This window comes from Rhea pennata, chromosome 11 (assembly GCF_028389875.1).
Source record: "Rhea pennata isolate bPtePen1 chromosome 11, bPtePen1.pri, whole genome shotgun sequence".
NCBI lineage: Eukaryota > Metazoa > Chordata > Aves > Rheiformes > Rheidae > Rhea > Rhea pennata.
Window position 1 is genome coordinate 19128522 of NC_084673.1, and position 14015 is coordinate 19142536.

Genomic DNA, 14015 nt, shown 5'->3' on the forward strand with positions numbered 1-14015 from the left:
ATCAGTTTGGAAACTAAACACTTATTACAAAATATCATACCATTTTTCTTTCTCCCCTCCAGGGATTGGCTGCATGTATGTTTGTTTGTTTGTTTTTTAAACAAAGCATTACTCCTTAACCATTGTTCACATGACAGCTAGAATTACTGCCCTTCACCCTCTCCTCTCCTCCTAGGCAAAAATGCCCCCCCCCTCGCTCTGAGGAGCTTGCAGCCTCAAGGAATAACTGCTTTTTTAAAAAAAAAAAAAAAAATTGGTGGCCACAGTATACTTATTCCATCCTCTTCCCTGGCTCTTAGATCAGATGTAAACACTCTCCAGGGAGGTGATCTTGGCCTTGTGCCCCTTGAAGAAGTATTCTGTGATGACTGGAGTAAGCAGATCTCCAAAAAAATCACGCTGCATCAAGGGTCACGTCCACCTTTACGAACCCCTGAGTCGGTGCCTGAACAGGAAAGGCTGACGGGCAAACAGCGTGGGAAGAGGCCGAGTCTGTTGAACGCGATGAAAGTTTGGACATTGATATCAGTGAAGCCAGGGTATTGCACTAGAAGCAATTCCTTCAAGACGAGTAGCCCTTAAAATGCATAAGGCCTCGATGCTGAAAAAAATATTAACTTGTATTTGCAAGTATCTATGTTCAAAAATAATATCAAGTCCCTGTAAACACAATACCTGATTGACAGTCCTTCTGATAGCACCAAGAGAGCACAATTTGGGAAGCCACAATGAATTCTTCAGCCGGTTATTTGTGCAAATTTTCAGAAAGTAGTGACCTTCGCTGTGCAGACAGTGTTTTAAAGCTGCACTTGCGTAACCCAAGCTGTAAATACAGTAGGATCTTTTGTGCAGGGACAGCTGAGAAGCAGATTTGATGCCCTGCTAAATGCATTATTACTTTGTAGCATTTACCTTAAAGACATTTGCAAAACACATGCATACAGCTGAAGATCTTTTGCAACTAGAAAGAAGTTAAATGAAAGACTAAATTGTTCTTCATAAATTCTCTGCTCGTCTCCATTGTGGCCCAGCGCTAGTGTATGCAGAGCTCTGACTTTGACCCAGGAAGATACTATTATATTATGTATGTAAATAATTGTTAAAAGTAAAACTGTTAAATTAGCTGCTTAAAATAAGCATGTTCTTAAGTATTTTGATCGATACAGACAGACCCCCTAGAACCTAGTAAGGAAGAAATAATACTTTAAAGTAATGCCTCAATCTTGCATTAATAGTAATTTTCTGAAGGCTTTTGTCTTTAAAATCTTTAAACCAACGTGACAGTGTATTTGTAAGGCACTTTTTTCAAAGGTCTTGGGGCGTTTGTAGAAAAAGATCTCATATGCTTTGCTGTAGAAAGAGAAGTTGATAATAATGACTTTAACTTAACTGAAATAATTCATGATATTAGCGTACTTTTTTTCATGGCTTTCCCTTAGAATATATTAGGAAAATACAACTAGTGGCACTTCTCTTTGATTACGCCCTGAAGGAGAATGTGACAATATAACAGTGCATTAGAAATAACTTTTTTTTTTAAACTAACAAAACTAAAGGCCAGAGGAAGAATAATACAGCAATTGTAGAAGTAAAATATGTACATCCTATAACTGCATGTTTCTATGTTTGCATAAATTTGCACCTATCTAGTAAAGCCTCTAGTTTTTAAATATACATAGCTTTAGTAATTACAAAATAACTGTGCCAGGGCTACCTCAGAAAGAAAACTTACGTTCATTGTAATTAAATGTTTTGAGTGGCTGCTTATCATTTGACTGCAAGAGGATAAGCACAAACCTTGAAGCAGGCATTTTACTTAGAATGTATTTCAACAGAAAGCTAGGAGCAATGCTAGAGATACTTTGAACTCATCTTCACAGCAAAAAATGCATTTTTCATTGAGGTGGCTTTTTAAAGACAATGAGTATGACTCTGGATCAGGATTGATTACTTGTCACTGGAGCCAAAGACTGTCTCCTCTGTTCAACGAGCAAAGCAAAATAAATTCATCTCTGAGTCTTCCTATAGAAGTCTGTTATCAGCCTTTAATATGTAGCATTTCTAAGTCACCTATGATGCATTGATTAATTTTAGCTAGTCTGTATTTCATAGGAAAGTGAATCTTCATTTCCTTACACTAGACTAAATACTTTTTGCAAAGACACTAAGTAAAGCATAGCCTTTGGAGGGTCTCTGACAATTGATACGTGCCTTGGACAGATGAGTAGTGTATTGTGAGTTATAGTTACTCTTCAGTCTGAGTTCAGAAGCCCACAGAGACTTTCTGAGGTAGCCATGACTGGAGAAAAACAAAACAAAACAAATCAATAAAAGTGAAAGCATAGCACCATGTTTCATAAAATAGAAGTTTCAGAGCACTGGTTTCTCCCGCCTCTCTGAAGTCAAACTCCTGGACTGGACACTTGATTTTGGTAGAATTTTGGCCACCTTGGTTCATTCATCAACCACACACAGAACAGGTTTATGCATTTATCTTTCTTCAAATCAGCGTTGTCTGAATTCTTACGTAGTAAACGTATCTGTTGATATTTGCATTTTTATTACTATAAGTTCTTCATGCACACTTGACAACGGCTGACTCTTGTTCGAAGCTGTCCTGCTTTCAGAGTTTCTGAGGGAGGCGCGCTGACAAACTGCTGCGACTGTTCAACTGTCGTCAGCCAGAAGCTGTATTTGTTTGCGAAGTAATGGCACGAGCCCCTAGCACCGTTGCATTCAATGAATGGAGTAGCACGGAAATCCTCCAGGCAAGAGCCAGGTGAGACAAGGGACTGACCTCCACCTTCTGCCCCAGCCGCAGTGTGCTGAAATAAAGATGTATATCTGAATGAGTTCATAGGAACAGAATAGGCAGTTATACAGGGAAGTCCTTGAGTTCCCTTGCTGAAAAGAGAAAAACAAAGGAACCAAAATGTACCTTGGCTATCTCTATGGCTGTCCCTTGGATTAGGGCTAGAGGTGAAGCAAAAGAATGTACTTGTGATGAATAAAGGGCAGCGGAGAAAACATTCCAGTAGAGACAGGGGATTAAGACAGTGCTATAGATTAGTCAGTGTTTCTGCGTTTAAAGGTTTAAGAACAATTCTTTGGCAATACAGAACTCTTGCTTCAATGTTACTATTAACTTGAGCTGTACCAGTGAGAAGGCTGGTGAAATGGCAACAAACTTGGCTTATAGTAAGCCAGCTGATGAAGAAATGCATTAAGGCAAGAAGCTACAGCGCTCTCATTTCCTATAAGCAACTTAAGGAATATCAGTTTCAATAGCCTAATTAGAGAGGAGATCTAGAAATGTTTAAAGTTGACTTTGCATTGGCAATAGTTTCCTTACCATAAGGAAGGAGTAGCCAATCCATAGGCTGCGCCAGCCAACAGGACACTGTGGGATGGTGATATCCTGGCTGTGCACTGCCACAGCCTGGGAAGGCGCTTCACATACTGAGCAACGACTGATGTACTGGGAGATCTGTATGCTCGCCACTGGCATCATGGGGATAGGAGCAGTGGTGGAGAGCCAGTAGGACTTGTCATTCCGGCTGGCGTAGTAGCACACTTCATTGATGTTGCAGTAAATAAAAGGCATGGTGCTGAAGCGAGGCAAACAGGAGCCAGCAAAACCTGGAAGAATTGGAGAACTCGTCGTACCAAGCGTCTGGCTCGGACTCGAGCTCATACACACCAGATGTGAGTGGCAGAGCATGGCGCAAGTAACACTGCTTATGGCATGGCTTCTGGCCAAGCAGACTTCCACCACGTCCTCCACAACTGCCTATGGTACCAGTAGAGACTGTTCACCAGAAAGAAGATTTTGTTTTGTTACATTGTTTGTGCCTAAGAGAATTCTGTCAACTCACCAAGATCCTGGTTGTGTGACTTTTCCTGCCCCTCCACATACAATAAGCTGTAGCCGTCCCAGAGCTTATTCATTCCTATGGGACATGGTGGGATTTGGTCTGACTGGCTGTGCTTCACTAGAGTGTATCCAACGCCCACGCTCCGACCAGGCATTCCTGGTAAGCCAAGTGAGCCTGGCTTTCCAGCGACACCTAGAAGACAGAAGAGGAGTCACAGACCGTTACTAATAAGCAGTATGAATGTCAGCTGGCTATATATCTGATTTTGACATTGTCCTTTTGCTTCAGTCAGTCCTGTACAATGACGAGCTCACATTTTGATGGCTGTTATAGAACTGGTTAGACTTTACTAGTTCTAAAAGCAGTCGCTTCACAGTAGCACCCACCTCATTTCAACTTCATTTAATTTTCTCTTTCCCCCACAATGCCAGTATCTAAGCAGTACCTCGTGTCTCATAGCATAACAGTTCTGAGTATCTCAAAGCACTAGCAAAACCAAATTTAATGAATTCATTTTTGTTGTAGTGCTCTTGGTGGTGATATTTCTTTGACAGGTCAAAAGTTGTACTACAAATCTGGGTCAGAACCCAAACCTCTCTCTCACTATGCCTCTCCTCTACCATCCAGCCCTCATAGCCATACTCCCTGTGAATACCATACTGCTCTTCCAAACTTTCAAGATGCCTCCCACATCCACAAAATATTAAAACCAAAAGATGTTCAGGATTGTACAGGATAGATCATGTACGTCCCCTGGTCTTCTAAGGTAATTAATTTGGTATTGGGGAGGGTCTCTGTGGGCAAACAGAATTCTACTGACGGCTTCTTTCTGATCTGTACTCTCCAAATTAAAAAATTACCTTCAAATCCCTGTGGTCCTGGAGCACCCAAAGGTCCTGGATCCCCGACAGTGCCAGGTGATCCAATTAAACCATCACGTCCTTTCAAACCAGATCTCCCTGGCACACCTTTTGCCCCTGAAATTGAGTACAATCATTACCATCGCTGTTTCCTCACCCTAATGCCTTCACTGCTACCATCAGGAGTATGTCACGAGCAGCCATGCTGACAACTCACTCTTAACAGCTCTAATTACAAACAACTAACTCTATACAGGTATTCCACATAGCTGACTGTCAGTTAAATGATCAAGATACACAGCTGAACATTAGACAAAGCTGAAAATGCAGCACAGAAGTCTGGGACAGGCTGCAGGGGTTACTGTGGAAGTCTGTGAACTCTTCTCACTTCTGTCTCACAGTGGAAACAGAGTTCACTGCAGGCTGTTGTAAGCAGAAAAGTGAGCAACCTTCCTTATGTCCTGGATAAGACTTGAAGTCTCTCCTTTTGCTTTACATCACCTTTTTTAAATTAGGAAATTGGCTTCAATGATATTCAATCTTAATGTTACATAAAATTAAAGCTTCTAATTTGAACTAAGTTCCCTTTCTCCCTACCTCAATATTCAATGATTCACTCAGGACAGTGAAGGGGGCTCAAAATACAGAGGCCTAGATTTTAGTGAGAGATCACAGAAGGTGCCTGGCTGGGAACATTTAAGATCCACTCAAGATTGCCTTGATCTCAAAGCAGAAAAGTTTGGTATGGACAAACGAAGAATAATAGATAAAGTAAGGGTTTGGAAATGTACAAGTAGGTCAAAAAATAATAAAACAGTAGATTATATGGACAGAGAAGAGGTTATGCAATTACACAGACCTGGATTCTTATCATGTGGTCAGTAAAATGTGGAAGGTTGATATTAGTATAGAGAAACATGTGATTGGGAAACAGATGGGTGTTTGCACAGATTTTGTAATGATTAAGCATTAAAAATAGCATAAAAGGGTGCAATAAGACTCCTCAATGACCTTCTGTCTTTGCCCTGTTCCGCAGTGTCTGCAGCCTGATCGCCTGGCTGGCAGTGTTAACAGCCTCTCTCAGCTTCTACTCCCTGCATCTTCATTCGCTGTAGGAACTGACAACAGCCAGGCCCCAGCACAGCTCTCTTCACCACGCTGGGGTTCAGAATAGCATCTAGTGGGGAAGGACTGATGCAAAGTGAGGGATTCTCTATAGGAGTTTTCATGAGTGAAAGAATATTAACATTTAAAAAGTGCCTAAACGGCAACGCTAGGAAAGGAATCGTTGGGATTTGCTGGACCTAGCGGATCCGACTGCTGCGGGACCTGACCCTGTACCCTCTGAAGCCACTAGTAAAGCAGCAAAAGTCTCAGTGGTGCAAACTGAAGTTCCCAGCACTTCTCTGGTTACAGTATTTCGTTGCCAATCCAAATCATTCTGAGTGCTGAAACATTGTTGGGACCAACCACTCCATCTGCCAGCACCTAAGCTGTTATCGTACTAGTTACATCACAGGCTGCTGCTCCTAATTCTGAAAGCCTAATTCAAATAAAAGCGCAAGAAAATAATTTAGCAAACACATTCTAATAAATAAAACATGCTGATTGTATGCATTTTGATGCAATTTCCGTTACTAGAAACACCTGTAAACCTTCCTAATGGATTTAATAAAGTAGCATTCCCCATGTAGAAGGCCAGCATTTCAGTTGATCAGAATGAGGTGCACTTTACCTGGTTTTCCAACTGGGCCCTGGAATCCAGGATCTCCATCAAAGCCAGGGACACCATCAATCCCTGGCAGACCAGGTAAGCCTGCAGGAGCTGTGATTTTTTCTGGCTGTGGGGTTAAACCTGGAGCCCCTGGTTGGCCAGGGAGACCTGCATGATGTAAACAGCAACGTAAATACTCCCAAAATACTCACAGCTTTGATTGTAATACTGACACAAAGGAGAATTACGCTGAATTAAGATTACCTTAACACATCAGCACTGCGTATCCTTCTATAAGCGATGTGTCAAGCTCTTATTAATTTATTTCAATCTCTAAGAATCCGAAAGTTCTCCCAGATAAGCCCATAAGGAAGCTGTCACATTTACCCCAGTTTGAACCATTTGGAATAAAGTACAGCTCTTCAGATCCTCTGCTACTCACCTCGACGGCCCATTTCACCCTTCAGCCCAGGGTAACCAGGATCCCCTGGAGGCCCATCTTTGCCTGGCATCCCCATAAGGCCAGGCTCACCCCTTATACCTGCAAAGATAAACAGCAAAAGACCTCAGAGGCTAAGCGTGGGATCCTGGTTCTGATGCGCAGCTGGGGCACTGAGAAACACAATGACAGCAGCAATGGGAACAGCACTTCAACTCTGAGACAGAGGAAACGTGACCTTTAAGGAACTCTGCTCATTTCAATGTCCAGAACAGCTGCAGAGCCTCCAGACAAAAGCTTCCACTGCTACATCATGATCCTTTACTGAATGTATCCTTCCCCACCCATGCTGGATGTGCACAATCCAAAGGTATAGAGATGTGCCAACCCACAAAGGTAGAGAGCACAGCTCTCCATCCTGTCCTGGCACTTGAGCTGTGCAGCTCTGAAATCTTGCTACTAGAGATCTTCATTACAGTTGCTGTCTATTCTCCTCTGGTAGAGAGCAAAGAGAGAGCAACATGCTCCCAGCATTAGCCCAAAACAGCATCTCTTAACTCCCCAAATCCTCTTAGCCTCTTGTTGAAACCTAAATCCCCTACATCTACCACTCTATGCCTCTGAGCATACACAGATAGGAGGGATGGTCCTGCAAAAACAGTATCCCTAGTTCTTGCCTAGAAAAGAGAGAATCACACACAGGGCTGTGAGTGGGTAACTGCAGCCAACAAGCACAATGCCATTGTATGTGGACATCCTCTACCCAGAAAAACAAAGAGAAGGGAAAAAACATAAAAGACACATTGAAAAGCACATGCTGCTGGTCTTATTTTGCTGCTTTTGGAGTCAGCTGTTAAAACCTCCACTGCTCTGGGCTGAAGGGAGGGACTTGGACAGCAAACTCACCTGTACCTACACTTGAACAAGGATTTGTTCTAGAGCAGTCACACTCACCACACTGTAGCCATTCATGCTGTCAGGGAGACAACTGCCAAAACACACACGGACCCTTTCAAAATAAGATTACCTTTGAATCCAAAGGCTCCAGGGAGCCCAACTGGACCAGGGGGTCCCATGTCACCCTTTATGCCTCGCAAGCCAGGAACACCAGCGAAACCTGGATTGCCTGTGTCACCTTGATCAGAAGCTGGGCCAGGGGGCCCTCGTGGTCCTGGAGAGCCTGGGAGACCTAGATAGAACAGCAGTAATTAACACAATCTGTTCAAGAGACAAAGCAAATGCTGCTGTTGGTCAGCTGTTGACCCCAGTTGGTCGTTCTAGGTGACAGGCATTGCCTGGGTGTCTATTTCCAACGTTGTCATCCTCTCACGGGGAGAGAAACAGGTGCCCACTTCCTTATATCCACACAGGTCCCAGAAACCTTTAAATACTTCTGACTACAGTCCCCTTGCTTCAGATTCTGGGCCTGAGCCCTGCCCCACCTAGTAACTAGCCTAAACAGTAGTTTCAAATCCTTGGCCAAGGAAAGGCCTAGAGTCCTGGCCTCTTCCACAGGGCTATTAGGCAATGAATGAGCACCAGTGACATCACTGCAAATCTTTCCAACTATACTTCCTATCAACCATAGGGCAGGTGCTCCCTATAAAACTTTGAGTAGCAATGACACTGTGCTGCCTCCCAGATCACATGGGATACTTTACGCAGAGCCTTTGATTACAACTGTAGAAAACTGCAGTTCAGAATGGAGCTGGGGTTCAAATTCAAACATAATACACTGGACCTAAGTACCTACCTCAGTACTTTAGTCTTTCTTAAGTATCACAATAGGTGATATGAATGTGAGCCAGAGAGCTTTAATAACATGCTTGAACCAAACCAGGATTCACTAGCAGGAATAGAAACCAGATCCCCTTATACTCAAGCCCTGATCTAAATAACCACAGCGATTAAAGTGTCACTACTCATTTTCCCCCAGAGCTCTTCAACACAAACACATAAATCAACACAAATCCTCTTTGTTAGTCCAATCTCCTTAAGATGCCTCTCTCCATACCTGAACTTCCATCAATTCCTGGGTGGCCTGCATCCCCAGGTCTCCCAGGTATATCAGAAGGAATAGAAACTCCAGGTGTTCCTGGCAGGCCAGGCAATCCTACAGGACCAGGGGGACCTAGAATCAGAAGTATAAAGTGAGAGAGGAGTAGTGTCCAAAGCTCTTCAGTGATCTGCAGAGATGTGGACAGAAGTAGTGGCCAAGTGGTGTTTATACCGGGGACAATAAAGAGACTAAGACAATAAAAAGCTCCCCACTACCTGAGGGGGAAAAAATACAACATTCTGCTGTTTGGGAGAAGTATCGACACTGTAAGAACAACGTAACAAATTGTTTCTTAGATACATAGCTATATCACTCATTTAACATTCACCTATCAAATTACTGACTATCTTTGTCACTTCAGGAATTCTCTTTGGTACCTATGCTGACTGCGCAACCTATTACTCTGAACTCCCATCAGGCTTCCAGAGCATTGATATTTACCCATGTCTCCTGATGATCCTTTTGGTCCAGGGAAACCCAGAGCTCCTCTGCCAAAGCCTGGAGAACCTTCTTCACCCTTTGGACCTGGAAGACCTGCAGGGCCTTTCTGTCCAGGTTCACTCAGACCTAATTACACATAGTTAAAGAAAGTAAGAGCCTACTCAAACTGCCTAACATTACATAAGCTGAGTTGAAATACAAAATTAGTTGTTCTCCACTCTCTGTACTGTTTTCAGCAGAGCACTAGAAAGAGTTCTTGTGCCTGATGTGCTACTCTGGTTGTGAAGAGTGAATTTAAACAAACTGTAACTTGCTGAGAGAGAAATACATGACTGTTCTAGTCTTCCCACAAGCTCTTGCACAAGGATGTGAATATAGCATTCATATGACAGAATTTGCCAGCCATCCCGTGTACTGTGCCTCTCACAAGGAAAAAACATTGAATTAGGCCTCTGGTCTTTAAATAATCTAGTGGGCTTCATGTTCCAAGATGGAGAGATCAGTTTGCACAGACTGCTGCAGAAGGACCACACTGAAGCATAAGCAGTGCAGGACAGAGGCTCCAGGGAAGAGCTGCAGGGAATTGTTCAGTATGTCACCTGGGTAAGAGCAAATACTAACCAATCCCAGGCAGAAGAACTCTGGAGAGTCTCTGTACTCTAAATCATTACCTTACGAAAAGAAAATGTTCTAAGTAAAGAAAACATAGGTATCATTTCAATTTTACAAACCAAAATTATTTTGTCTCATCAGCTTCAAAGACCACTCTTGATTTTTTTCATTTGTATGGTAAGAAAGTACCACTGTCATACATAAAACACCTGCCACAAATTTTATGCCATCTGCACTATGGACAGCAATAAGGGAACATGCCATCCTTTCAGCTCAACTCAAAGCAAACCTTTGATGCTGTCCCCCTGAAATCAAGTATCCTTTAGAAACAGAAGACTCATGATTTCATCCAATCAACTTTCCAGCAGTGACATTCAGGAATTCAAGGAGAACTAGCACCTGAAAAGACTCTTCAGTCAATGGGCCACATCCTGTTCTTACTGGCGTTAAAGAATTTGGTCATGCACACTCAATATCCTGAGGTTTTTTTTCATATTATAATTAAATCCAGAACTGGGTGAAATGAAGCAATTTTGCAAGGAATACTGCTCTCATGATAGATCACTGTATGCATCCCCAGCTATGACCCTTCTACTACACATCTCTTTACCTGGTGTTCCAGGAGACCCTTTTGTGCCTGGCAAGCCATTCAGACCATTTAAACCTGGAAATCCAGGAAAACCTGAAGAAACATTGGGAACATTTACGTAAGTGAACAAACAAGCAAATAATCTATAGCTAGGCGAAATGCATAAGATGTTTTATGCAGACTACATCATATGTTAGAAGCCTGACACACAGGGGAACATAATACGTAATATCTTCCTTCACACAGGCCCAAATCAAATGAGAGCCTCTGCCGTTCCAAACACTCTTCTGCTCATTTCTAGCAGCTGGTGCCTGCACTAACATTGCCAAGAAATGAGCTGATTTCCCACGCACAGCTGGCCCACACAAAGCGTGCTGCCTGCCTGCTGTGATACACTTGGCCAAAACACTGTTTTTTGACCCAATTTCTCCTCCCCTATGCAGCCTCCAGATATACCTTTGGGTCCTGCTGTTCCGCGAGCTCCAGGGAATCCAGCTGATCCTGGCTGCCCTGGAGGCCCTGGTGGCCCAGGGATTCCTCTTGCTCCAGCATTTCCAGGGATTCCTAAAAACAAGCAGCAAAATGTCCCTGTATAACACATCCAGGCTGGAACAGTTCACAGCTCTATCTTGCAGCTTCTGATCCTGCACTTAAGATGGGTGAATAAGTTACTGTTTAGATAAAGCAAAAACATATCCAAGCTTCCCCTCACTACCACTATTAGCATGGCACTAATCAAACAATTTATTTCACAGCTTGCGCTATTTTTTTAATTTTAACCATAGCAATGACATTCTCCATCATCTACCAAGTGACAGACTGGAACAGTTTACATACTGAATAATTAATTCAACTGATTTCCAAATAAAATATTACAATAGAATTTTTCACTGCTCTTTCACCTTTAACCTTGGTAACAATTTGAAAATCAGCCTGCTAGTTACACTACTACCCAAAACGCTTGTAGCTGTCCTCCTGGGTACGTTTGGGTTTAGAGAGGGAGCAAACGGAAGTGTTGGAATGGAAGATTTCAGAGCACAGGCAGCTGCAGAGAAGCCACTATTGTTGTCTGTCATTGAGGTTTTCTTTATTTGTTAGAGGAATTCCTTTGGGTTTGGAGTGTGCAGGATTCACCAGTAATTGACACACAGGACTGGTTGCTACAGGACAAAATGACACCTTCAGTAATTCAGTGCCAATCTTTTTGTTTAAGTCTCAGTAGAGACAGGCCAATCAGAGCTAATGAAATTACAAAGTAAGGTTGTTCCACAGTATGATCTGCAGGACTTAAGTGCCTAGTCCAGTACCTGCTGGTCCTTCTTGGCCAAGATCTCCTGGGCCACCTTTGAGTCCATTCACTCCAGTGCTTCCTGGGTATCCTGGTTCACCTTTGGGCCCTTCTCTCCCTCTTTCTCCTGAAAGGATAAAAGCATACAGTACCCTAGAGCACAAGTTAAACTGGATGCAGGCCTGAAGAGGATGAGAAACTCTTCAGTCTGAGGCTGCAGCACTTGTGTCTGGATTCTGGACTGGACTTCCCAGCTGCCAAACACCAGTGCCAGCTCCCAAGTTCCTAGTCAAGAAGTGAAGTGGGACTTAGCATTACAGTTGAGCTATTCCAAGTCATGTTCATTATCATTCAAATTTGGGCTCTGTCTGGATTACAGACTCCTCAAATCTCACTTAAAGGATGGGACTACAATGTTTCTATATTTTGGTGTTTTATGGGCACCCCAAACTGGGTAATGACATCCTAGCTATCAAGGTGAGCTATCAAGGGCTACTTCACCTGGGAACCCAGGGTCCCCTCGTTCTCCCTTTGCTCCGGCACTTCCAGGAACACCAACAGACTCTCCTCGGTCACCTAGGGAAAAAAAAAGAAAAAAGATGAGGAGGCCATTCCACAATTGATTGTGGATAGCACCTTTCAGGTCTGCTCAGTAGCCTTGTTTACGAAAACACACTTTCACTACACTTCAGATCCATGGAAACAAAGAAAAGAGTAAATAATGTGCTGAGTTTAGAAATGCCGTTAAAGAGCAACAGATGCAAATGCACACAGGGCATAATAAGACAAACATTCACGGGTAATTCCACAGTATTCTGCCATTTGTACTTTTGATACAAGCACATCACAGAGAAGGGTGCCTCTTGTACTGTTTGACATGTTTAACATAGTGCTATGGCCAAGATTTCAAAGGAGCGTAAAGTATTTAGGCACTCGGCCTGAGACTGATCTCATCTGAATGAGGGACCTAATACAGAGACATCTACTTCTCAGCCAGTCACTGTAGAGGAACAGACACTTCTAGAGGCCTAGTTATTCATTTTCGCCATAAACCTTACGATTGTGTGTACTGAAAGAGTAGGAAAACTGTGAAAGATTTCTTACCCTTTGGACCAGGAAGGCCAAGAGTCCCTGGGAATCCAGGTGTTCCTGTGATGCCATCTGAACCCTGAAATTAAAAACCACAAACTAGCCTTTGCTTATTGTTCCTCCTTTTCCCAAGCTTGGGTCATGTGAGATAACAAACAGACAGCAAAGATATAGGGAAGATTATCCATACTGTCATTCATCAGTATGAGACAAACAAAAGCAAATTTATTAGGAAGTTTTGTAAGAAAAAATCCTGCCAGCTTCTGCTGCTTTGCTACAGAAGCGTCAATTAGAACACAGGATTTTCCTAAGCACATTTAGAGAAGATGAGAAATATTTACCCTCTCTCCTGGCATTCCTGGGAAGCCTATGATGCCAGCTGTACCCTTCAGTCCTGGCAGCCCATGCCGTCCAGATGGACCAGGGAAACCTGGATCACCATGAGAACCACTCTCTCTGCTTGGTGACCCACTTGGACCAGGGAGACCAGGCTGTCCACGGCTGCCTGGGAATCCTTTATCACCTGCATATATACATAAAAGAGTATGATTTCACTTCATAATACAGACATTCATCTCACTTGGCCAATTAACTTTGTATCCAGAGCTCCTTTTTTAAAGAGGAGAAAGAGATGGCATTAGCTCTGCAGAGCAAAACTTCAAAGAACAACTGTTTTCTCAAAATTCAGAGTTGCCATGTGCAAACCTTGCTGGAATACAAAATACAAATGACAGAATGAAAAATACTAACATTGCGCGCTCTGTCAAAATGGTAGACCATGTTCCATTCAGAGTAAACATAGGTCCTGAATAACTAAGACTGGCAACTTATTACAATGCTATTAAATACCTCTAGGTCCAGGGAATCCTCCAAGTCCAGCTAATCCCGGCTCCCCTTTGTCTCCTTTGAATTGCAGTGCCTGTTCTGAAGGCCTAAGAACAGGGAGACCAGGTGGACCTACATCACCTCTGTCACCTGAAGAAATAAGGAAAGTCAGATGCAATAAGACTGCCTAACAGAGAAACTGTGTAACACTAGAAGTTGGCAGA

General features: G+C 43.0%; 1 protein-coding gene across 5 annotated transcripts in view; it reads right to left on the reverse strand.

The window, feature by feature from the left end:
• Positions 1 to 240: 240 nt before the first annotated feature.
• The window catches only part of COL4A6 (collagen type IV alpha 6 chain), a 139354-nt gene continuing 125579 nt past the window's right edge, over positions 241 to 14015 (reverse strand). For 4 of the 5 annotated variants that reach the window (XM_062584907.1, XM_062584906.1, XM_062584909.1 and 1 more), the window contains 16 exons: positions 13816 to 13941; positions 13308 to 13489; positions 12982 to 13045; positions 12379 to 12453; positions 11897 to 12004; positions 11046 to 11153; positions 10611 to 10682; positions 9389 to 9514; positions 8903 to 9019; positions 7916 to 8077; positions 6892 to 6990; positions 6471 to 6617; positions 4736 to 4852; positions 3876 to 4067; positions 3353 to 3639; positions 241 to 2825 (listed from right to left, as the gene is read on the reverse strand). In XM_062584907.1, the coding sequence (XP_062440891.1) occupies positions 2565 to 2825; positions 3353 to 3639; positions 3876 to 4067; positions 4736 to 4852; positions 6471 to 6617; positions 6892 to 6990; positions 7916 to 8077; positions 8903 to 9019; positions 9389 to 9514; positions 10611 to 10682; positions 11046 to 11153; positions 11897 to 12004; positions 12379 to 12453; positions 12982 to 13045; positions 13308 to 13489; positions 13816 to 13941 (2243 nt within the window). In that variant the 3' untranslated portion in view covers positions 241 to 2564. The remainder of the gene's footprint in view (positions 2826 to 3352; positions 3640 to 3875; positions 4068 to 4735; positions 4853 to 6470; positions 6618 to 6891; positions 6991 to 7915; positions 8078 to 8902; positions 9020 to 9388; positions 9515 to 10610; positions 10683 to 11045; positions 11154 to 11896; positions 12005 to 12378; positions 12454 to 12981; positions 13046 to 13307; positions 13490 to 13815; positions 13942 to 14015) is intronic. The other variant, XM_062584908.1, reaches the window with a different exon arrangement.